We start from the raw sequence: 22,307 nt of genomic DNA, 5'->3' as shown, positions 1-22,307 counted from the left end.
TGTTGTCAAGGGTCACCCCTCTTTTTCCTCTTTGGGATGAATGGTTTACGGCCCAGGGGGCAAAGCCATCGATTTGGAGTTTGAATAGGTTCCAAAAGGACTGGCGCAAAGGCTGGAATCCTAATCTTAGGAACCAGTATATGCTCAAGCGAAGAATTATCTTTGCTACTCTGGCTGAGGTCCTGAAGACTGAAGGACCAACACTGAACGACAGAGTTATAAAGGCAAAAACGACAATGGATACTGCAATCAGGCAAGCTGGGTCCTCAAACGCGTACTTTAAGTCTATCCAAAAGAAGAAGGGCAAATAAAAAGCTATGGTTTTGATGTACTCTCCAAAGTGCACCGCCGTACGAATTTTTTATACTCATGATAATATATATTTTTGAAAACAACACTTTATTCCGCAACTGGTTTAAAGGTTCTATACACATCTAACAACAGTGCTGCTTTTTCTTGCAAAAGCTTGTTACGAGGCGAGTCCACATTAACTGATTCCAGTTCAGTGAGAACCGTTCGGAGCTGTCGTTCTGACATCTCTAGCGTCGACTCTGGACGGTCAGTCTCTGTTGCAACTGAAACGACAGCAGCCGGTGCGCGTTGCGAGGCCCTAGCTAACGCTTCTAACCGTTGCAATTCCGTGTTTTTGATCAGCCTGAGGTCACGACGCTTCAGCTGCTTGATCAGCGATGGTTCATGAAGCCCGAAAATCTCAAATTTGCCACGCGTCACGGGTTTGCTGGACAAATCGCGTTTTAGCACTCCCTCTAGAAAGAGGATCTTGCGAGGACTCCCTTCATCGCCATCCTGATAAAGCTCACTGTCTTCCCGCTCCCTGAAAGTACAGAATGGACCCTCAAGAAAGAGCTTCTGGATTTCGTGTATATTTTTGGTGGGACGTTCCCATGGCACATAGTGGAACGCTAGGGCAGCAGGTGGACCTTCTAGGGAAGGTGAGGTCTGGCGACTTGCGCTCTTGTCGTTTTCCAATTCCTCACGAGCGCGTTTTTTGCCAGCAACTTGGCTGGTGGAAGAGGAAGCAGTGTTGTTAGAGGAAGACATAATTTAAGTAATATGAAAGCGGGTAGATAGATATAATGACGTGGTTTTGTGAGATAGATTAGTTAAAGAGGAATGAAAGAATGAGAAGCAAAATGGACTTCAATTTATTGTTCTCACCTTTCCTTTTGTCAGCTTCATCCTCATTCATTCCTGACATTACAAATCAACCTTTTCTTGCATGGCGTGATCTCATTTGCGCCAATCAGCATTAAAGGTGAAAAAAAAGGTGCCTGAGTACCTAGAAAACTTCATAAAAATAGCCTAGGTATACAGTGCATTTTTTGGGACGCTGAATGCATGATACGTAAGTGGTAGTGCAATATAATCGATGGTCAGTGCACGTGATACCTAATAAATTTATTCATTTGTAATTTCTGTAAAGGTCATGTGCACTACACTGAATTATGCCAGCACAAACATGAAAAAAGTGAACTAAAACATGGCGAAGTAAGAAATAAAGGGAGCACAAACATGGCGACAACCAAAGGAGAAAATAGAAATAAAAAGAAAGTGATCTTCCTGAATTTTATTTCATTCCCAAACCATCTTTTCACTAAACCTGCAAAACAATTCACTGACATATCTTTCAAGAAATTAATGTCCAATATGATTAATAGTGCAAGCACTATGAATTACATTTGTGGGACATGCAAGGCGTCTAACCCTTCAGGAAAATGTTGTAACAGCTGTAGAAACTGCCACAGTCACTGTACCTGCTAGAATTGGAAGTAATAAACAATGACAAGGTAATTATTGCGGAATTATCCTCCAGCTGCATTCTCTTTCTGTCTTCGCCTTTAATTTTATTGTACAACTCACACCTATTTATTAATGGCTATTATCACCAAAATCAACTTTCTTTAGATGGCAGAAAGAGTAAAGATGTTACTTCGCAGCGCCAATATGGTCCGTTATTTGATGTTCACTCCAAAATAAACAGAGTGTTATAAATCTCTTCTCTAGTCTGATTATGTTTTTTACCCGTATATTTAACGAATATTGATAGATAATAAACCTCATCTTTCTATCTCATTACACTTGTTCCACATTTTATTTTATCCAACTTTGGCTGTATTTAGCTGCAAGTACAATATGTTTTTATGGATGTTCATTATTCATGAAGATTTATTAATTACGTCATAAATGCTCTAACGGAGAGCCCTTATTACACATACAAAAACTCGCCCACACTCGACTGGCGTGTTTGCTGACACGCAAAATTAGTCTACTAAAATTTCTAAATTAATCTATTTGAACTCGTTTTGGCTCTGACCCTTCCGTCATTGGTTGGCGCTTGTGCCCCTGGCTTCCGCTTCCAGAACTGCTGGCATCCATGAGCGGGACTTTCTGTACCATCCAGAGAAAGTTGCCAGCTTCATCCTGTGGTTGAAGATATGAGGGTCGCTGTTGGTTGATTAGCTGGCCGCGGACTGCATTGGCAATGTTGTGGCCTGCCATTACGTCTCTGTGATGGACTTCTTGCAGTAAAGCCTCCTTATGTCTACCTGGCAAACGAATCCTTCGCAGCTCGGGCATCTTTTCGAGGTATAAAATTCATTTACCCCGACTACGATATAGCCTAGAGCCCTTGCCTAACAAGAAGAATAAATAACAATTAGTATGTTTGAACCACATTATGAACAACCATAACAAAGGATTCGTCTACTACTTACTACATACCGTTCTCACAAAATATGACTTGAAGCTTTCGTGAAGAGATGAAAGTCCTCTGCTGGACTGGAACTTGCCAAGGCCAATGCCATTAATCATCTTGTTTTCGTCTTTTTGGATCTCCCCTATTGTCCCTCCAATGATTTTGAGAGGGCTGTTCACCATATGTCCATATTCTTCACTTCTTGCCTTTCCTGCGTCCCACTTATTCTTCTTCCAGGTTTTGGAGTCATTGTAAAACGAACCCAGATGAGCCTCAACCTCCTCCAACCTTGCTACGTAATCCTTGACACTGGCATTGTCGCCGCGAAGGGAGGGTAGTGAGCTTTCAATTCCAGTAACAGACATGGTGTCATATACTGTCTTTGCTTTCTTCCATTCTTGCCAGTGTCGATGTCTCAAAGTGGGTTGGTACGCTGCTTTTTGGCTTATAGCCAAGTTGTAGAACCTTGTAGCAGAATGTGACTTAGTGTCTTTATCAGTCGGTTTCCTGATTGACGTATCGATCCCTTTGCCTTTATCTGTCTTGAGACTGTCAGGTAGTAAAGCGCTGGCTCCAGCGATGAAAGCTTGACCTAGATCTAGGCCGAGGATCTTGATTTGTCTGGCTCCGTTCCCCAAAGGTCTAGCACATCCTTCCTAGTCTTTACCACATTTCTGATTTCGGTGAGAAAATCTCCTGTTCCTCCGAGGGTGGACGTGAGACGAGACGGAAGCTTCTCCTCAGGCAGGCGCTTGTATTTGACTGCATTAAGCTCCTTTAGTTTGAATGCAATAAGTTGAAGAAGGAAACCGTCAGTCCGAATCGAGCCTCTTAGGACGTAGTCACGCTCTTGATATAAACTAGGGTCGAAATCGTCATCCTGGATATATCTTATATGGTCAACCATTTCCTGGATGAGTATCGTTGACGTTCTGGCTTTGTATCCCTTGAACCCTTTGCGGTCTTCTGATCTATAGCCGCCAGTGCTCCTATTCGATTTGATTCGAATAAGCCATATCCTGGTTCGATTCGAATAGCATTCGAATCCTGATATCCATTCGAATGGTCCGAATAGGAGCACTGATTGCATTGCTTCGACCAGCCTTCTTTTATCCAGAGCTCTCAATTTTTTCCTCTCTTTGCGTTGCTTCTTCTTGGGCGGCTTACTGTCACTCTGATCGCGCGAAGTCCATGGTTTCAGAACATACTGTTTCATTTTTTCCGGGGGCTCATGTTCTAAAAGACGTGTACGAGTTTTGAGCGAGAAGCGTTTTCTATACTTGTATCTCCTCTCAGATTCATGAGGAGGCGGCCACTGTTCAGGAAATCGATCCATAGTACGACATTTGTTGAAAGAGTTGGATGACATGTTCAATTGTGATCATTACCCGGATCGTTAAAAACAAGGGAATTAAAGAGGCATATTAGCTCGCTATTACTTTTTTTTTTTCAGCTGTTGTAGTATTACTACCATAGTACATTACCTATTTTGATCCTTCAGAGCACGTTGCTCATCCTTTCTCTCTTTTAGTAAATCGCGAAGATCATTAAACTTTTTCTCAAGATCGATATATATTGTGATAGCCCCATCAACAGCTGGAATATCGGTGAGTGGCTTCGTCTGCTTTCGAAACACAAAGACGTCTAAAGCTGGCTCAAACTGATTAGTGGAGACATCTTCGCTGATGACTTGCTCGTGTTGAAGATAGTTCTGAACCATAGTAGCCGGATCTACTCACAAAACAAAATAAAATAGAATGGCATTTCCAAATCTAACTGTAAGCGTCATAATTTTACTGTATAATGCTACCTTCTGGTGTCAATGACTTGACAATCTTAAAATTGGTGACTAGTCCAAGGGTTGGTACGTTGCGGTTATAATCATTGGAGGATATAATGCATAGCACTGTGAGTTGATCTCTAGATATTTGAAGAGTTTGCAGCACAGTCGGGACACATCGTACACAAGAAATTTGTGATGAGAGCACGGCCGCCAGATTGTCGTGATGTTGCCATAGCCAAACATGTCACCATCAGCGGAGATCACTACATCACCGGGCATTGTCTCGTCCGCAATGGCCGTATCAGCCTCATAGGGACATTCTTTTATATTCCAACCCTTGCTGCACATGTAATGGGCAAAGGATCCTTTGAGCTCTGGCGACCAACGAAAGGCTGCATTGATAAGTTTCCTGATCTTAATAAAGAGGCTCTTACGGACTCTGAGGTCGTTCTTTGATGATGCTTTCCAATATTTTGAGAGTTTCTTGAGCCTTCTGACTCGCTATCTCGCGATCCAGCATCCGCTTCCGATACTTCATTAACTTCTCTTTCGGTGCTATCCCATCGAGGTACAGCCATGAGGATCGAGGAATTCCATAGCTTGTTATTTTGCTTTCGAGTATAGTGTGAGCAATATCTGGAGGGTGATTGGTATAGGCAAAACGGATGGTACTGTAAAATGATGCCATGATATCAACACGATGAATGCCGGAGATTGTGTTGTCATTGAGCTTAGAGGTAAGGAATGGAGAGTAAACATCTGCCTCGTAGCCCTTGTTTCGAACGAAGGGCCACAAACCCACGATTCCCATCGCTAAAGAATAATATGAGGATTACAAAGACATGAGTGAACTGTGTGAATAACCCTCTTTATCTTTGAACCAAAAAAGTAGTCTATGCATACAATGACTAGTCTTCAAGCACCTGAACAAAGCAGCTATAAAGAGTAACTAGCAACAGGAGAGAGAGAGAGAGAGGAGTGAAAAAAAAAAAAAAAAAAAAAAAAAAAGATACGTAATGAAAGAGAAGAATAAACGAGTACGCAGAGAGAGGTAAAAAATAAATAGGTGTCAAAGAGTGTATGTATGAGTAAAAAAGTGAGTGAGGAGAGAAAAAAAGTGCGTAGTGAGAGAAGAAAAGTAGGTGAAGCAGAAAGAGAGGATGGCGGTAATCAAACACGAAAACGGGCAATGATCGACTATTTTATCGCTGCAGGTCGGGCATTGGTCATTAATCAAGCTCAAAGAAAACAACAAACCTAGCTCACAGAAAGTGCAAAGTGATGCGGAAAATGTCAGTGATGCGAATAATGTTAGTGATACGAATAATACTAGTGATGCGAATAGTATTACTACTGACCAAGCCATCAAATGATCAAATAAAGCCATCATACTCTCCTATGTCGAACCTTGGTGTCTCGCGATCCATAGGATGAAAAAAAAAAAAAAAAAAAAAAAAAAAAAAAAAACGTCTAGAGCTGAGTCCCCTTAGGAAAGGAAATGGAGTCCTCGCCAAAAAGTCATAAACAAATATATTTGTCACGTTTTTATAGGTTAAGGTCTCGTTAACGGAATTAACCAGACAAATCACTCCACCAACCAAGAACGGTCATGCACCACCACCCATAGAATCAAGAAAGAGCTCTCAATCTGTCAATCCTCACTATGTCTGGACCTGGCGAGCCCTCCCGAGTTGAGTCAAGTTAAGCCGCAGGCTCCACTCTTGGTGGTGCCCTTCCGTCAATTCCTTTAAGTTTCAGACTTGCGACCATACTCCTCCCGGAACCCAAAAACTTTGATTTCTCATAAGGTGCCAAACAAGTCAAATTATCCTTGTCTGATCCCTAGTCGGCATAGTTTATGGTTAAGACTACGACGGTATCTGATTGTCTTCGATCCCCTAACTTTCGTTCTTGATTAATGAAAAGAATTTCACCTCTGACAATTAAATACTAATGCCCCCAACTATCCCTATTAATCATTGCTTTGGTCCTAGAAACCAACAAAATAGAACCAAAGTCCTATTTTATTATTCCATGCTAATGTATTCAAGCGAATGCATGCTTTAAACCTCTAATTTTTTCAAAATAAAAGTCTTGGTTCCCTGCCGCACTGAGTAAACAACACGACAGCTTACCAGAAGGGAGGACCCAGTCAAGACAGTACATGTCATACAGCAAGGCTGCCCAGCCGGGCCTAAATCCAACTACGAGCTTTTTAACTGCAACAACTTTAATATACCCTGTTGGAGCCGGAATTACCGCGGCTGCTGGCACCAGACTTACGCTCCAATTGTTCCTCGTTAAGGGATTTGAATTGTATTCATTCCAATTGCGACTAAAAAGCCCTGTATTGCTATTTATTGGCACTACCTCCCCATGTCGGGATTGGGTATTTTGCGCACCTGCTGCCTTCCTTGGATGTAGTCATTTCTCAGGCTCCCTCTCCGGAATCGAACTCTAATTCCCCGTTACCCGTTAAAACCATGGTAGGCCTCTATCCTACCATCGAAAGTTGATAAGGCAGAAATTTGAATGAAACATAGCCAGCTCAAGGCCATACGATTCGAAAAGTTATTATGAATCACCAGACAAGCGGTTGCCCGCGTTGGTTTTTTATCTAATAAATACATCCCCTCCAGAAGTCAGGATTTTAGCATGTATTAGCTCTAGAATTACTACGGTTATCCAAGTAGTAAGGTATGACCAAATAAACTATAGCTGATTTAATGAGCCATTCCCAGTTTCACAGTACAAATCGTTTATACTTAGGCCTTTTCTTTGAGACAAGCATACGAATAATGCTGAGAATATGACTCCCTATGCTCTGTTCATTATTTGTGCTGTATCCCATTGTCAGTCTTTGCAATTTTTTTTCCCTAGGATTGAAAGCACAACGATTGCTAGACAAGAGCTACTTCCAAGTGTTTTGTATGAACTTTTCTCAGAGAGAAATAATACACACAAGTTTACCTTTCCGCCCTGTTGAGGCAACAATGCAACCCCAGGTGTTAAAGAAAACGAATTGGTTTTTGGATTTGAATGACCGTAAAGGATGGATGCGGACACCCAACCTCGCTGGCAAGGCAAATCACAATCGCCAAAAAGACATGGTTGTCAAGTGCTTTCGACTATGCTACTGAAAAGAAAAAACTTTGATTGTTTTCTTTCCACAAGCAGCGCCTTTGTTCACTTGATAGTTGAGAAACGAAAAGGAAAAGAAAAAAGAAAAAAAAAAGTCAAAGCATGTTTTTCTTTCTTTTCCCTTGTCCTATTTTGCCTTCACGAAGAGGTGTTCAATCCCTGCCGATAAGAAATCCAATTTCTAGAGTCTTTAGATGAGAATTAATGTTGTTTTGCCTTGGAGATATAACACGGATTTGACTACAGTGGAAATACACACATTTATATATTGAGGTCGATTGTTTTCTTCCTATTTTGTATTGCATGACACATTAAATAAAATACCGATCGAAGGTGGCGGCACAGGAGTTAGCTTTTGTCATGCATGTTGATCTCAGGGACTTGTTGGGGAAGAAAGGGGAAGACTGATCGAAAAAGAGACTGACTTCTTGTTTTCTATATCTTATCACGATACTTATGCTTTAATCTGATCTGCTGATTGGGTGGGAGTGCTGATGTCGAGTGCTTTTTCCATTAATGCTTCCTCAGCTCAGAAGTGCTTAGCTTAGCTTTGCTTTTTTACATTGCATTATATGCATCTTACATCTCCCCCTATTCCTTTATCTTCCCCAGTCGTTATTGCTCCAAGTGGAAAGGATGTGGACGTGCTTTTAGCTTTTCTTATCCAAGGAAGATGAAGTCTCTTTTTGTCCTATCCATTCTCCTCTGATCTCTTTTCTCCCCAAAAAACTTTTTTTTTTTTTTTTTTTCTCCACAAACCCTGTTCGATTTGTTTGTTCGTCACACCGACACCGAGTGCTCACCTGTTGTCTCCACTTCCTCACTTCCTCACTTCTTTTATACTCCTATTCTCTTCATTGCATTCCACACTTTTTTCACAGTTACATTTGCATTCTTACTTACTCTCCATTACAGTCATCATGGGAACATCTTCTAACCGAAGCTTTGGCTCTTCATCAAGGAGCACTGTCAGTTGTACAAGTAACATCAGTAGCAATAACCACGATGCAGTCACTGGTATGTGTTATTGTGCTATTGCTCTCTTCGTACTACCAAAAAAAAAAAAAAAAAAAATAGACTCGCATACTTCAGGTCTTAGACAGGGATCGTCTCTTGATGAAGTATCCCTCTGTTCTTTACACATCCAGAGTTCTACTGAAGGGTAGAAAATGCATAACAAACACTTTTTCTTAAATAACATATTTGTTTCTGTCTTTTGACTATCAACAGAGCGAAATATGGAGTTCATCTGGTGGCTCGCTAATCGCTTGACTAGTTACGATGAAGAGATGCACAAGGAAATCCTTGAAGACTTTTTCACTGACGATGCAAAGTACGTATTTGTTGGTGAAGTGTTTTTTTTTATATTTCTATTTCTGATAGGTCGGAATTGGCTGGTTTGGTATTCGACACATTTCACACTTTGCGACAAAAAAAAAGCCTTAGTCCGCAGACTATTTCAACTTTTTTTTTTTTTTTTTTTTTTCTATCCTGAATAAAGTCATTGGCGCAGTGACTTTGGAGGGATACACAATGAGCAATCTCTCTTTCTCCCCTTTATTTTCATTTTTTTCTATTTCTTTTTGTAGGGGTGTTTAGAATAAAATATGGCTTTATTGTTTATTTTAACGACTTTGCTCTCTCGCTCTCTCTTTCGATATTTTTTGGTCAAAAATAGATATGTTCACCCTGCATTGACAATTGAGGGTCGTTATAACATTCGAAAAGTTTTTCGAGTGTGGACGTCACTCAACAAGGACGAACCGGAAGTCACAAACATTGTCTTTGAGTAGGTGACAAGCTCTCTTCTTCCCCCAACGATCTACAAATGAGGGTTTGGGGATATCAAATGCATACATGTACAGGAACACAGGATAAGGGATAGACAGGACAAACACAGCACAATATTAGTTTTCCGACGTAAATGTGTGGGAAATCGAATCCGACGGGATACATTGGTGACTGATAATCTCTTCTGGGACAAAATATAGGAGAGAGAGAAAAGACATATTCATTTAAATCCCTTGTCGCGTGCAACAGGGGCAAAAATGAAAAATGAAAATAATAGCCACCCGTACGACCCAACACAAACAAAACGGTATTTGTTGACCAATCGTATCTTTTTCCTTGGTTTCACAGTGGGCACACCGCCATCATTTCGCTTGTCCAAAACTTGCGGCCACGCGTCTTTCCGCTTCTCCATTTGCAGGTCCCAGCAACGACGACTCTTCTTTTTAAAGACACGCCTGAAGGACCCATGATTTACAGCCATCAAGACTCTTGGACTCTTGAGGGCATTGTCCAGAGTATGCCACTGCTCGGTTGGTGGTATGACCATGTTGTCCGGTAAGCGCCAACTGGCATAAATGTTGGGAAATTACTTCAGCCCTGTCCTTCCTTTTTTTGGCCGTAACACATGAAATTACATCACAAATCATCCATGCAGCTTTTCACTTCACTTTACACTCATATTCTCTCTCTCTTTATTTGTACTTTTATCTTTCTTTCTCTTTTTTTTTGCACATGACAGCAATGTATTGGGAGCAGTGTTGACAAGTGCAGGAGGATTTCTGCATACCGCCAACCAAACCACAGGTTACCTGCAGTTTCGTGCAGAGGAAGTCCAGAAGCTGTCGACTGAAATCATTGAAAAGTCAAGTACCGAGATCCAGCAGCGCTCCAGAGAGATGACTGCCAAGGCACAGCTAATGGTTGATCAAGCCAAAGATACGGTGGAGAAGAGAGTTGCAGGTGCACGTGAAGAAGTCGCAAAGATGAGATTGTTGATGCGACCTGGCGGACAAGGGAATCCAAAAGCCATCACTGCTACCAGTGTCACTCACTCTGAGACCGATACTAAGACTGAGACTGAGACTGAGGCTAGCAACGTTGTAGCATAGTTTTGGCTCTAAATCTCATGTTGTAGCTACTTTTTTAATGCGCAAAAGAAAGGTGAAGAAGAAAGAGGACATTTAAAAAAAAAAAAAAAAAAAGGGAATAGCTTGAAATTAGATACAGGATGGGCATGCCTTCAATTCGGTGGCAGAGCAATCCACAAACATTTGCTTTCTACCTCGCAAACTGAAAGGGGAAAGTACCATATATCGCGCTCGACGTCGAATACTATACCAACATGTCAGCCATGTATCAAAATAAATATCTATGTATCATTCATATCATTTATCGTTTTTTTTTTTTTTTTTTTTTTTTTTTACTAAGAACACCATGGGTCTATTTGGTGATCACTTTGGTTTATGTTTTTGATGCCTGGTGGGCATTTCACAGAGTGAGGGCCAGCGTTCAGCAACCTTGCCCAGTGTTTCGCCAATATGTTGCCCATAGATTTCTATGCTGGCCTGCATCCAAGTCCATCGTTGAACGACCATTTCATTATAAACTTTATTTCGGATGCTCACCCATTTCCCTTGAATGAACGTCGGAGCACGCCCATGGACCCAGTTCCGCCTAATCTCTGCCCATTGTGGTCCAAGGTTGTATACGCCCACCACTAGGTTCTCGATTTCTTCTTCGTCCCATCGTCCGGATGTTGTGGAACCCTGAACCTGCCTTAGCATACGATTCCAGCGGCTCTTGCACTGTTGTTTTGTAAATTTATGGTCCATCAAAGCCGACACTTTGTCCCAATCGATGGTAAACATGGTGTTACTTGTGTCGGAGATGCTGGCGCTTTCTTTCATAGACTTGATGATTGATTCTAGTCGTTGGCTTTGCTGTAGTGTCCATAATCCCCTTTCATCCTGGGAAGCACTAGCAATACATGATTCTGATGAACTAGCAGGTGCATTCTGCTGATGTATATTATGATTGTTTCCATCACCATCATGATCTATTGCGTCTACTGACACGTTTTTGCGGCCCCGTAGCTGCCTACTTAGTGCCCATAGCTGCATCCTCAACCAATGAGCCCTACATTCCGAGGCCGAATGTTCCCCGGATATAGATTTTGCGACCATATCCCATTGGTTTTGTGAGAGTACATCATCCATTATTTTTGGTGAAACTGATTCAGACGATGATGGGGTTGGTAGTGTTGGAAATAGACTTTTGTAAAGATTCATGACTGCCGAGGAGAGTTCCTTATCTTGTTGCTCTCTCCAGACTTTCCTCCTCTGCTCCAGCTTTGTATACTGACGTCGAAGATAGGTCGGCGTGAATTGTCCATCAAAGACACTATTTGCAATCGTCTCCCAGTTGTTTAAGCCATATTCGGCCACTGCATGCTTGAGGCGTTGTACCTGGGCCGCCGTCCACCGAATTCTATTGACGCTTGTTATGCTAACCCTGTCTAATGATGATAGCGCATTTACTCTACTAGGCCCAAGATGTTCCATATCATCCCTACCGTCTTCATGATCCATGCTATGTCCTTGATTTTGACCCTGAGCTTGGCTTTGACGTGCCAGGATCCTCCATTGCCTTTCACATGCTGATGCCTTAGTCCCTAAATGGTGAGCGATGGTTTTCCAACTTTGACGCTGACGGACGTACTCCTTGAGCAAATGGTTTTTGTGTGGTTGTGATTTCCAGAAGGCTTCACCGCTTTCAGGATTGAGTACAGAATCAAACCGCCGATTGCATGCTTGTCGGGAGCGACCAAGAGCTTCTCCAATCTGAGTCCAAGTCTTTCCTTGGGCGCGAAGGGACAGAAGTATCGAATCATGCTCAGGCGTCCAGTCAGAGTCGTTCCGTTTAGGGCCTGATGAATGGATACGGAGCCGTACTGAAGAGGATGTTGAGTGTGTTGAGTAAGAGAGGGAGGAAGGGGATGATGGTTGAAATAAAGGAGTGTCATATATCGGTTCTGGAGCAGATGATAGCGCAAAGGATAGACTGGATCGATGGGGTGGAACTAGTAGGCTGCACCTTTGGAGAAAGGATCTCAGGAACACATTGTAATGGGGCTGGGCGTTGAGAATAAAAGAACGAGGATGGATTGTGCGTGCTGACATGAGATTGTCTTTTATTATGATTTATTTCTCTTCACGTCCACTCCTTCATTCGCTCACTTTTTGAGCTGGAGTGATCTTGATGTTTTTGAGTTCAACATCGTTATGGGTCAGCGCGAGTCAATAAGTGTTGTAAACCTTAAAAAAATGGGATCTTCTCATGGGGACAGTAGGCCGTCACAACTATTTTGTTCAAAATGCTGTCTGATTCACAACGCTTTATCGGATATAAAAGAAGACATTCTCCCAACCCATTCAACGTCTTGCTTGTTAAATCTTTATTCGCTTCAATCCTTATTCTTTCTCTTCTCTGGTAATTCTTCTGCCCTTATTTGATTATACCTGTATAGTACTATCATTTTTCATATCCTCCTATCATATCATATCATGGCCACCACACAACCTGCCCCTGCTGCCCGTAAACTCTGGGGTGGCCGCTTCACAGGCAAGACAGATCCTCTTATGGAAAAGTTTAATGCCTCCATCTCCTTTGATTCCCGCTTCTACAAAGCAGATATCATTGGATCCCAAGCTTACGCCAAAGCCTTGGCCTTGAAAAAAATCATCACTGAAGAAGAAGCAGTCAAGTTGCATGAGGGTCTCAACAGCGTGCTTGCAGAATGGGAGGCCAACACTTTCCAACTCAAGGATGGAGACGAGGATATCCACACTGCGAATGAACGTCGCCTGGGCGAGATCATTGGTACACACATCTCGGGAAAACTTCACACAGGACGTTCTCGTAACGACCAGGTGGCAACAGATTTCCGTATCTGGGTTCGTGAAGAAGGACGCAAGTTGGTGGTTGTGCTCAAGGAGTTGATTGGGGCCGCTGTTGCCCGGGCAGAGGCTGAGATTGATGTGATCATGCCCGGTTATACACATTTGCAACGTGCACAGCCTATTCGTTGGTCACACTTGATTCTGTCTCATGCTTGGTCTTGGCATGCAGATTGCCAACGTTTGGAACAACTGTTGGACCGTATGAACCAATTGCCACTGGGATCTGGAGCTCTAGCAGGAAACCCATTCCAGATCGATCGCGACTTCTTGGCCAAGGAGCTGGGCTTTGCTCGATTGATGCCCAACTCGTTGTATGGTGTCAGTGATCGTGACTTTGTGGCCGAGTTTTTATTCTGGGCTTCATTGACGATGGTACACATCAGTCGCTTTGCAGAGGACTTGATCGTATACAGTACAAGCGAATTCGGCTTTGTCCAGCTTGCAGATGCATACAGGTATATTTGTGAACGACATTTATCTGTCTTCTTTAAAGAAAAAAGAAAAAGATCTGTGAATCAATCGATTGTGTGACTGACTTTCTATTTTTTTTTTCCCACGTGTTTGTGATGACAATTTTTAGTACTGGAAGCAGTTTGATGCCCCAGAAAAAGAACCCAGACAGTTTGGAGCTGTTGCGTGGCAAGTCGGGTCGTGTGTTTGGAGGGATGTCTGGTTTCATGATGGCCTACAAGGGCACGCCCAGTACCTATAACAAGGATCTACAGGAGGACAAGGAACCAGTCTTTGATGCCTATGACACATTGATGGGATCACTCCAAATTACAACAGGGGTTCTTTCGACCCTCAAGATCAGGCCTGAGAAGATGTTGGCTAGTCTGAGCACAGACATGTTAGCGACAGACCTGGCTGAGTATTTAGTTAGGAAGGGAGTTCCCTTCCGTGAGACCCATCATATCTCGGGTGAGGCTGTTCGTTTGGCAGAGGAGCGCTCTTGCTCGATGGCAGATTTGACATTACAAGACTTTAAGAATCTGCATCCTTCGTTTGAGGAGGATGTGGTCAAGGTGTGGAATTTTGAGCAGAGTATTGAGAATCGCTGCACACCTGGTGGTACCAGCCGCGTCACAGTTCAGGCACAGATCGACAGCCTCAAGGCGTTTCTGCAGTAAACAAAAAGAGTAAATAAAAAAAGTAAACGGAGTATATATGGTGATGGCTATTGGAATGACCATAATTCTGTGTGTAATCTTATTGACGCGTTGCAACAAAATACAAGTCACCACAGAGGAAACAAGCAACAAGACAGATGGAGCAATCATGGGCTAGGAGACAAGATTGTGTTATCTCCTTTATTGTTTTTTTTTTTTTTTTTTTTTTTTGTAGCCCCAATCTATTGTTCTATTGTCATTCCTTCCTTTAACACATTTTTTGTCATTCTTCTTGGTCAAAAAAAGAAAAGAAAGAATGTGTCATTAGAATCTCCAGTCTTTATTTCTTCTTCATCGCGGTCATTTGGTTGAGGAAAAAGAGAGGGAGAGAAAGAAAAAGATAGAGTGACCTCATTGTGTCCAGCTGATTTTACCACGAACACAACAGAGAACACAAGGGCCAAAGGGAAACAAAGACACAGAAGAGAGAAAACAAAGAAAGACTCTCTTTCTCTTTTCCTCTTTCTCTTTTCTGCTTCATCGCTTTTTTTTTTTTTTTTTGTTTTTGCATTGCCCTTCGACATCGGTTCGTCTCCTTCTTTAATTTTATTTGTCGTGTTCTCTGGGTGTTACAGTTTTTTTTTATTCTTCTGCAGTGTGTTCCAGGTACCACAGCACATGCATTTTTATATTATTGAAAATGGGACAGGGCTTCGCCGAACCTCACTAGTTTGTAACTCGTTTTAACTGGCATGAACAAACATGGACAACCTTCTTTCGTTTCTATACTTCTAGCGATTCATGTTCACAGCATACACATTCAACTTGAGATACAGACAGAACAAGGATAACGGAGACCAAATAAAAAAGATTTCTTCTTTTATTGTAGACAAGAGAGACCATGAGCTTGCGCTGCCGACAGCTTTTTGTCGGAAATGTAGGTGCAGCCATAGCCTTTTTTTTTTTTTTTTCTTCTTGTTCTTCTATTTGCAAATAAGATTGAATAAAGCTTTGCTAATAGTCAAGATGGATTATCAACTAATGTTATATCATAGATACCATTCTCAGGTATGATCATTGATCGAGATCTTTTCTCCTTCATCGATATTCGTGCTCCTTCATAAAGCCAATATTGTTCTAACATTACCTATATGCTTTCTTCTCTCTCTATCTTTCCTTCTACTCTTCTATTCCACCTTGACGGGCGTCCATCTCAGTTGGGTGGCAGGATCTTAAAGTAAAGCCTGGTCTTTTTTTTTTTTTTTTTTTTTTTTTTAAAAGTTCTATACAACTCATATAGTACAAAACAAAAAAAAAGATGATCTTTTACGATACCTATCTCTGACATGTTCCACCCTCATGGGATTTATCATCATAGGATCTATTCCGAGGGGCAGGGACAGTTCACCACGCTAATGTGATGATAGGAAGAGATGGTCGATCCAAAGGACATGGTATTGTATTGTACGCAACAATTGAAGACGCCAAGAAAGCTCAGGGTAACAAAGAGTGAATCCCTTATGCATTTTTTTTTTTTTTTTTTTTTTTTATTTTCTCTGCATTCCTCAAATGCCTATTATCTATTAATATTTATTAATCAAAATAGAAATGTTCAATGGATACGAGTGGCACGGACGTCTCCTGGAAGTTAGAGAGGTATTGGCACGTCCCTTTTATATGATTAATAACAACGGTGCATGCGGATGAAAATAAAGTTGTAAATACAGGTAGCATTTCTCACATGCCATGGCTTGTTCCATTGAGTAGGATAGGAGCATCATAGACTTTTCTCCACGGAAACCCATTCCATCGCAGCCTGAGGTAACTTGAATAGATGCTTTACTTTGATTCTTTGAGGCTAGAATGCTTGGCCCTCCTTTGGTTCATTGATCACGGAATGAAGCTTTTTTTTATTTATCTTTCTATTTCTTAAAAAAAAAAAAAAAAAAAAACGACTAGGATATGAACAAGCTCGCAGAGATATTAGACCAGAAACTGAATGTACATGGAGTCGTTGAGGGTCGGGAAAAGACATCAAATGCTGCGGATCAGGATCTGACTAATTTAACTGACAATCATCGTGAAGGAGTTAATGAATCAATTAAGGGCGACAGTGCTATAGAGACACCAACAACGACCAATGCAGCCCAAAGACGAACCATTCACATTGGAAATGTAAGCCAACACTACTATGGGCAACCGCTTTCTTCTTCCATTTTGATAATGCCAACCATTCCAACCATTCCCGCCCCTTTAAACTGGTCTTTTTATTATTATCGCTGTCATTCTCATAACGATATGCTCTACATTAGATTCCGTCGCGTGTAAGATGGCAAGACTTGAAGGATTTGTTTAGAAAAGCGGGCCGCGTTATCCGAGCGGATGTTATTCTAGGACCTGATAATCGATCACATATTTTTGGGACCGTTATTTTTGCAACTGAAGAGGAAGCCAGGAATGCGATTCGTGAGTCTTTTTTTTTTTTTTTTTTTTTTTTTTCATTTCTTTCTAGTGTATTTCTTCCTATATTTCTCCTTATTGCTAATAAGCTTACACGGTATGTTCCTCATTGCATGTAAACAGAAATGTTTGATCGCTTCCATTGGCATGATCGCGTAATCCATGTACAGGAGGCTCGACCTGGACTTGAACATGGACTCCATAGTCTGGAAGGAAGTCAGATTCGAGGGACTGGATCTGGGCCAAACTATGGGGGCCCGTTCTTTGTATGCACGAAATTATTCATACACTTTGCATGAGGGTAACAAAGAGCTGTTGCTAAAACTGGAAATCCCAATGTGATCATCTATAACTAACAGGTTATATATATGAATTGCTTTTAGAGAAGCCCTCTTCCTATGAATCCAAACTTTGTTCATGGACGTCAAGTATTTGTTGGAAATGTATGACACTGTGCACATGTTCATTGGACACTCCTTGGCTTCCCCTCCTTATCGTTTAGACTAATAACTTCAGCAATATATATTTTACATTGTTGTTCAATAGCTTCCGTTTACGTGTCAATGGCAGGACCTTAAGGATCTGTTCCGCAAAGCAGGAGATATCATTCGGGCCGACGTGACTCTTGGATATGATGGCAGGAGCAGAGGTTTTGGATCTGTATTATTTGCGACTCCAGAGGGTGCTAGGAATGCTATTGGTAAGTTCGCATACTGTACATATATAGGCAAAAGGATGAGGGTAACATGCTCACTCTATATCTCTAATATACAAACTGTTGATTTATTTTATAGCAATGTTTGATGGCCAAGAATACAATGGACGTACTCTTCGGGTTCACTACGGTCGCGCTGGGCCAATGGGACATGGGCCAATGATACACGGCAATATGTGTCCAATAATGCATCCTCATCCTGTGCACCATCCTCATCTACATCACCACCCTCACCACCTTCACCACCCTCCACATCTACCTCACCACCATTCTCCACACCCACTTCATCATCATTGCCTACATCCACCTCACCACCATTCCCCACATCAACTCCATCCAATGCACGCACAGCACGGGCATGGATTTCCTCCCAACTTCCACCAGCCTCCCATGATGCCTCTTGGAAATCATCCAATGATCCCTGGCCCAACGCTGCCAGGCCAGGTCAATATCGGTCCACCCCCCATTGGCACCAGCGCCTTTTCGTCGGCATTGTTAAGTCCGCATTCGAGCCATACCCCCGATATTTCAGCGACAGATGGCTCAGTAGAGGCTGCAGCCTCGCCATTATCAACTAAGAACCATATAGGAGTAGACAAATCAGGCGACAGAGCCAAATCTCCATCTCAGTTTGAGGCTAGTTCAAAGTCACCCATCAATATCAGTTCGCCTTTAATTCCTTCCGCTATTGCCGCAGGCTCCGGCCATACCGCCACTACGGTGGGCCCTGGACCATTTACTTCAGGGCCTGGGTCATTATTGCACCATCCATATGCAGGTTCACCGTCCCAATACAATCAATACCCATTTCTAGCCAACCTTGGCTCCATTGGAAAAACTCATCCTCATTTCCATCCTATCTATGGAGCACTGCATAACTACACTTCAGAAGTTGAATCCCCAACAGCCTTTTCATTCCCTTCGAACGCCATTCCATCTTCAGAGCTTGAGCCAACAAGCGTAGACAATGGTATATTAGCCGTCGGCAATGGAAATGAAAACGTTCATGGTGGGGATCATGCATATCTGATGAATCACTCAAGTAATGGCACTGACAAGAGGGGTGGACAGGATTTGAAGAGACACGATACTGTTGACAATACCGACATCAATAGCGGTTCATCCACCCATGTACATGCTAATGATACGGTCTCGCCAGGGTTCTATATGTACCCAGGATTTTTTCAGAATCATCAAGGTCACCAACCGCCACAACATCAACATTTTGGAGGCCATGATGAGCACCAGCAAGGATATCAGCAACAGCCCCAACCCCTTGGATACCCCCTTTACCAGGATTCATACCCGTCAGACCAAAGTCATCTGGCTCATTCTCACTCGAATTTGATTGGGGGGCTCGGTCTTGACGGTAATACGCATGAGCATGGTCACGGTCTTGGGTATCTAAATCAACCTGATTGGGTAGCTCATCCAAATGTCTTCATGATGGGGCCGCCAGCTCAGCATATGTACGGTTTAGCTCAGTTTGGGCAGTATGGTGGATATCATCATGGACTGGGTGAGGAAGAAGAAGAGGAAGAAGAAGAAGAGGGAGAAGGAAAAAAGGATAAAGAGCGAGCCAAAGAACTGGGAGATGATAGTCAATATTTACAAGCCAATCGGCATTTTTGAAGTAAGAACAAACAGTGAAAAGAAAAGAAAGAAAAAAAAAAAAATAGCATAGTTTACAATTAGAAAAGCACATAGATGTGGCTAGTAAGAAAAAGATATAACACAAAAATAGTAATTACTCCTAATATGGTAAGCGTTCCTATTGTTCACGCGACGCGTTTTTTTTAAGTGGAGTGACTGTCTCGAATGGGCAGATCAATAAATTCTTGAAAAACAACGAAAGCAAATGCAAAGACCCATTCAGTAACGCAGCCATTAGAATACAAAAAGGTTTAAGGGTCCTTAGAGCAAGAGCAACAGACTGTTGAAAGAATGAAAAGCCTGGCATTACCAAACAATGATGCTATTCAGCGATTAGATCAGGCATTTCAACTCTTTTTTCAAAGTTCACCAAAGGAATACGGGCAACTCTGCAAAGCATTTTGTCCGCTCGGTGGCCTTCCACGGGCATGGATCATCAAAGGGGAATCTGGAGTAGGTAAATAATAAGAAAAAGCTAAAGGAATACAGCTCCATGAAGGCTAAAACTGGACTGAGTTGATCCATACCATATTTCTGACGCCTTCTTTTTTTTTTTTTTTTTTTTTTTTTTTGGATATGAATCATTATCACATCTAGGAAAAACATATCTGACCAAGGTGCTATGTAAAAAATATGACATCCCGTGCACAGTGACGATCACTATTGGAGGATTAGCAACAATGTATCCAGGCGATCTGCTTAAAGGTCTCAAAATGTATCTTGGATCCATTAAACATCATTCTAAAGCTGTAGGCAGGTTGTCTTATATACGTGTATTCATCTTGAAAGGAGGAACCCTACGTTATGATCAATAGTGCTTATATCCCTCCTAAATCTGCTTATTTATCTGGTTCATAACAGTCATATTGGACAATATCGAACTGATATTCCCTCGTGAAGAAAGTGATTTCGCGCTAGTTTATGCTTTTCAATCATGGATAAATGATTTAGTAGAACAAGAGCTATCAACATCGTCATCGACATTCTCATCCAATCACATATCCTCGCCATCCATAAAGGGCTCTGCTGCGCCAAGAGTCATAGTTCTGGGATTGACACAAGATGCTCGTGGGTTGGACCCTTCAGTTGCATCACTATTTGATGATTCAATCGAGCTGGATATCCCAACACCTGAAGAACGATGCCTAATTTTGACGGCCTGTGCTCGCAATCATGGCATATCCCTACAACCCCAAGAACAAAAGTATGAACATGAGCAGCAGCAGCAGCAGACAGAGGGAGATGGGTCTACTTTTGCAATAGACCATGTCAAATCATCAGAAATCCTCGATACGAAAGAATGGCTTCAAGTCAGCCTTGAACCTATTGCGGCAAAATGTCATGGATACCTTGCTGCAGATTTGGATGCACTCTGTAGACAAGCAGCCATCATTGCTTATCAGCGGCATGAGCGAACAATGGATCAACTTACAGTCCAGGACTTTATAGAGGCAATGAAGACGATTAAGGTCTCTGCCTTACGTCAAAGCACAAGTGTACAGAAAGTCGATCCTGTATATTGGTCAGATATAGGGGGTCTTGAGGAAGTCAAGGTATTATTGAACAATAAAATACTATCCTCTTCTCTGCATTCTCCTTTCTTTCTTTCTTTCTTTCTTTCTTTTTGTTTTGTCATTCATCATACTTGGTGGAAACAGGAGATCTTGTAACCAAACTATCCTTTTATTTATCTCCCTGATGTAAATAGAAAACATTAGAGGAATCTGTTATCTGGCTTTATAAACACTCGGAAGCTTTCAAGAGGATGGGTATTAGTCCATCCAAAGGGGTCTTACTGTAAATACTCGAATGGATAATTTGTATAAAATTGAACGTTTATTAGAATGTCCTTTTTTTATCTATTTTCTTTTTCTTTTTTCTCTTTATCTCCAAAGATACGGTCCACCGGGAACAGGAAAGACTATGTTAGCAAAAGCCGTTGCAACAGAGTCAGAAGCAAACTTTATGGCAGTGGTAGTCCCGGACCTAATTAAGGGTGAGGTGGGCGAATCAGAAAAGGCCATAGCTAAGGTGTTCAAGATGGCTACAAGATGTAGTCCATGTATTATATTCCTAGATGAACTTGAAGCCATTTTTGGAGCTAGAGAATCAAGCGGAGGACTTGGAAAGCAGGTAACAACAAAAAGAAAGAAAGAAAGAAAAAAAAAAAAGCTTAGAATAAAATGAAAGGAAGGCATGGATAGAAGAGTGTAAGAAGATAAGAGAAAGTACTTTATTACTAACCTATGACAATCTTTTTTTTTTATAGATAATTTCCCAGTTGCTTCTAGAGATGGACAACTGTGGAGAGGGTGTCGTCGTCCTTGCAGCTACAAACCATCCAGAAGTCATTGATTCATCTATTTTACGGCCGGGTATGGTTAAACGTTGGCTGCATCCTTTCTAGGATGGACCATCACGTACTCATTAAATAAGAAATAGGACCTGACTCCTTTCTCTCCTTACTCTGCCTGCCTAATTCTGTCCTCTCTATTTAGGGCGCCTTGATAGGCTGGTGTACGTTCCACCACCAACATTCGAGGAACGCGTTGCTATTCTGCAGATCTTGAAGCAGTCCACTCGCATCTCAAGTTCGGTTGATCTACGGACTGTGGGCAATTTGACTAACTGCTTCACAGGTGCTGACATCAAGGCTCTAGTTCGCAGATCTGGCTTGCTCGCATTAAGAGCCAATAGGGTAATTTTTTAGTTTATAATCAAAGAATTAAAGTTGTGTTCGAGTATTTAACTTTTTACACTATATTTCTACTATCTCTTTATGCATGCAGACGAGTATCGAGCCTCAGGATTTCTTTACCGCATCATCGGAGATCCGGCCTTCAGTCAACCAATTTGACTTATTACGATATGAAAATTTTCACCAGTGATCATTCTATCGAGCGCAAAATAAAATAAAATAAAAAAACCTCCTTGTTGAGTTGCAAATCTTTTATATTATATAAATGTATTTTTTTTATTT

The 22,307-nt window shown here is 41.8% G+C and overlaps 7 protein-coding genes across 7 annotated transcripts; 4 read left to right on the top strand and 3 right to left on the bottom strand.

The window, feature by feature from the left end:
• Positions 1-2,304: 2,304 nt before the first annotated feature.
• BCR41DRAFT_400201 (hypothetical protein) lies at positions 2,305-5,310 on the bottom strand (the record flags this gene model as incomplete). Its single annotated transcript, XM_022029125.1, has 7 exons — positions 2,305-2,598; positions 2,743-3,258; positions 3,384-4,005; positions 4,201-4,447; positions 4,527-4,636; positions 4,741-4,839; positions 4,934-5,310. 7 exons carry the CDS (start codon positions 5,308-5,310, stop codon positions 2,305-2,307), a joined length of 2,265 nt encoding a protein of 754 aa, XP_021877532.1.
• A 1,235-nt stretch (positions 5,311-6,545) lies between these two features.
• Positions 6,546-8,628, bottom strand: BCR41DRAFT_374089 (hypothetical protein; the record flags this gene model as incomplete). The annotated part of the gene is made up of 5 exons (XM_022026839.1): positions 6,546-6,834; positions 7,265-7,410; positions 7,470-7,574; positions 8,224-8,294; positions 8,544-8,628. 5 exons carry the CDS (start codon positions 8,626-8,628, stop codon positions 6,546-6,548), a joined length of 696 nt encoding a protein of 231 aa, XP_021877531.1.
• On the top strand, positions 8,381-10,614 carry BCR41DRAFT_425190 (hypothetical protein). Its single transcript, XM_022030548.1, has 5 exons — positions 8,381-8,657; positions 8,871-8,973; positions 9,319-9,429; positions 9,780-9,986; positions 10,171-10,614. Exons 1-5 carry the CDS (start codon positions 8,561-8,563, stop codon positions 10,538-10,540), a joined length of 888 nt encoding a protein of 295 aa, XP_021877530.1. The 5' UTR covers positions 8,381-8,560; the 3' UTR covers positions 10,541-10,614.
• A 268-nt stretch (positions 10,615-10,882) lies between these two features.
• Positions 10,883-12,610, bottom strand: BCR41DRAFT_374087 (hypothetical protein; the record flags this gene model as incomplete). The annotated part of the gene is made up of 1 exon (XM_022026838.1): positions 10,883-12,610. The coding sequence occupies one exon, from the start codon at positions 12,608-12,610 to the stop codon at positions 10,883-10,885; it is 1,728 nt and encodes a 575-aa protein (XP_021877529.1).
• A 241-nt stretch (positions 12,611-12,851) lies between these two features.
• BCR41DRAFT_361141 (argininosuccinate lyase) lies at positions 12,852-14,553 on the top strand. The gene is made up of 2 exons (XM_022025470.1): positions 12,852-13,845; positions 13,971-14,553. Exons 1-2 carry the CDS (start codon positions 12,995-12,997, stop codon positions 14,518-14,520), a joined length of 1,401 nt encoding a protein of 466 aa, XP_021877528.1. The 5' UTR covers positions 12,852-12,994; the 3' UTR covers positions 14,521-14,553.
• A 507-nt stretch (positions 14,554-15,060) lies between these two features.
• BCR41DRAFT_327115 (hypothetical protein) lies at positions 15,061-19,322 on the top strand. Its single transcript, XM_022021643.1, has 12 exons — positions 15,061-15,436; positions 15,555-15,567; positions 15,717-15,736; positions 15,878-15,998; positions 16,106-16,155; positions 16,267-16,320; positions 16,459-16,674; positions 16,812-16,965; positions 17,083-17,225; positions 17,343-17,402; positions 17,506-17,659; positions 17,754-19,322. The coding sequence occupies exons 1-12, from the start codon at positions 15,401-15,403 to the stop codon at positions 19,304-19,306; spliced, it is 2,574 nt and encodes an 857-aa protein (XP_021877527.1). The 5' UTR covers positions 15,061-15,400; the 3' UTR covers positions 19,307-19,322.
• Positions 19,323-19,523: 201 nt separating this feature from the next.
• On the top strand, positions 19,524-22,229 carry BCR41DRAFT_340873 (P-loop containing nucleoside triphosphate hydrolase protein). The gene is made up of 8 exons (XM_022022220.1): positions 19,524-19,784; positions 19,925-20,080; positions 20,189-20,880; positions 21,036-21,124; positions 21,223-21,460; positions 21,597-21,702; positions 21,826-22,025; positions 22,117-22,229. Exons 1-8 carry the CDS (start codon positions 19,619-19,621, stop codon positions 22,213-22,215), a joined length of 1,746 nt encoding a protein of 581 aa, XP_021877526.1. The 5' UTR covers positions 19,524-19,618; the 3' UTR covers positions 22,216-22,229.
• Positions 22,230-22,307: the final 78 nt, after the last annotated feature.

The sequence above is a fragment of the Lobosporangium transversale genome (genome assembly GCF_002105155.1).
Source record: "Lobosporangium transversale strain NRRL 3116 chromosome Unknown BCR41scaffold_46, whole genome shotgun sequence".
Classification (NCBI taxonomy): Eukaryota; Fungi; Mortierellomycota; class Mortierellomycetes; order Mortierellales; family Mortierellaceae; genus Lobosporangium; species Lobosporangium transversale.
The sequence above is the reverse complement of the archived record's forward strand: the minus strand, read 5'-3'. Positions and strand labels throughout refer to the sequence as shown.

What these genes read in the sequence shown, in the direction of transcription:
- BCR41DRAFT_425190 (XM_022030548.1), top strand. Translation starts at nt 8,561, where the DNA reads ATGGGAACATCTTCTAACCGAAGCTTTGGCTCTTCATCAAGGAGCACT. An exon ending in TTTTTCACTGACGATGCAAA is followed by an intron (nt 8,974 to 9,318) that starts GTACGTATTTGT and finishes GGTCAAAAATAG; the next exon opens with ATATGTTCACCCTGCATTGA. An exon ending in TGGTATGACCATGTTGTCCG is followed by an intron (nt 9,987 to 10,170) that starts GTAAGCGCCAAC and finishes TGCACATGACAG; the next exon opens with CAATGTATTGGGAGCAGTGT.
- BCR41DRAFT_361141 (XM_022025470.1), top strand. Translation starts at nt 12,995, where the DNA reads ATGGCCACCACACAACCTGCCCCTGCTGCCCGTAAACTCTGGGGTGGC. An exon ending in CAGCTTGCAGATGCATACAG is followed by an intron (nt 13,846 to 13,970) that starts GTATATTTGTGA and finishes GACAATTTTTAG; the next exon opens with TACTGGAAGCAGTTTGATGC.
- BCR41DRAFT_327115 (XM_022021643.1), top strand. Translation starts at nt 15,401, where the DNA reads ATGAGCTTGCGCTGCCGACAGCTTTTTGTCGGAAAT. An exon ending in ACTATGGGGGCCCGTTCTTT is followed by an intron (nt 17,226 to 17,342) that starts GTATGCACGAAA and finishes AATTGCTTTTAG; the next exon opens with AGAAGCCCTCTTCCTATGAA. An exon ending in GGGTGCTAGGAATGCTATTG is followed by an intron (nt 17,660 to 17,753) that starts GTAAGTTCGCAT and finishes TTTATTTTATAG; the next exon opens with CAATGTTTGATGGCCAAGAA.
- BCR41DRAFT_340873 (XM_022022220.1), top strand. Translation starts at nt 19,619, where the DNA reads ATGAAAAGCCTGGCATTACCAAACAATGATGCTATTCAGCGATTAGAT. An exon ending in CAAAGGGGAATCTGGAGTAG is followed by an intron (nt 19,785 to 19,924) that starts GTAAATAATAAG and finishes TATCACATCTAG; the next exon opens with GAAAAACATATCTGACCAAG. An exon ending in GCGGAGGACTTGGAAAGCAG is followed by an intron (nt 21,461 to 21,596) that starts GTAACAACAAAA and finishes TTTTTTTTATAG; the next exon opens with ATAATTTCCCAGTTGCTTCT.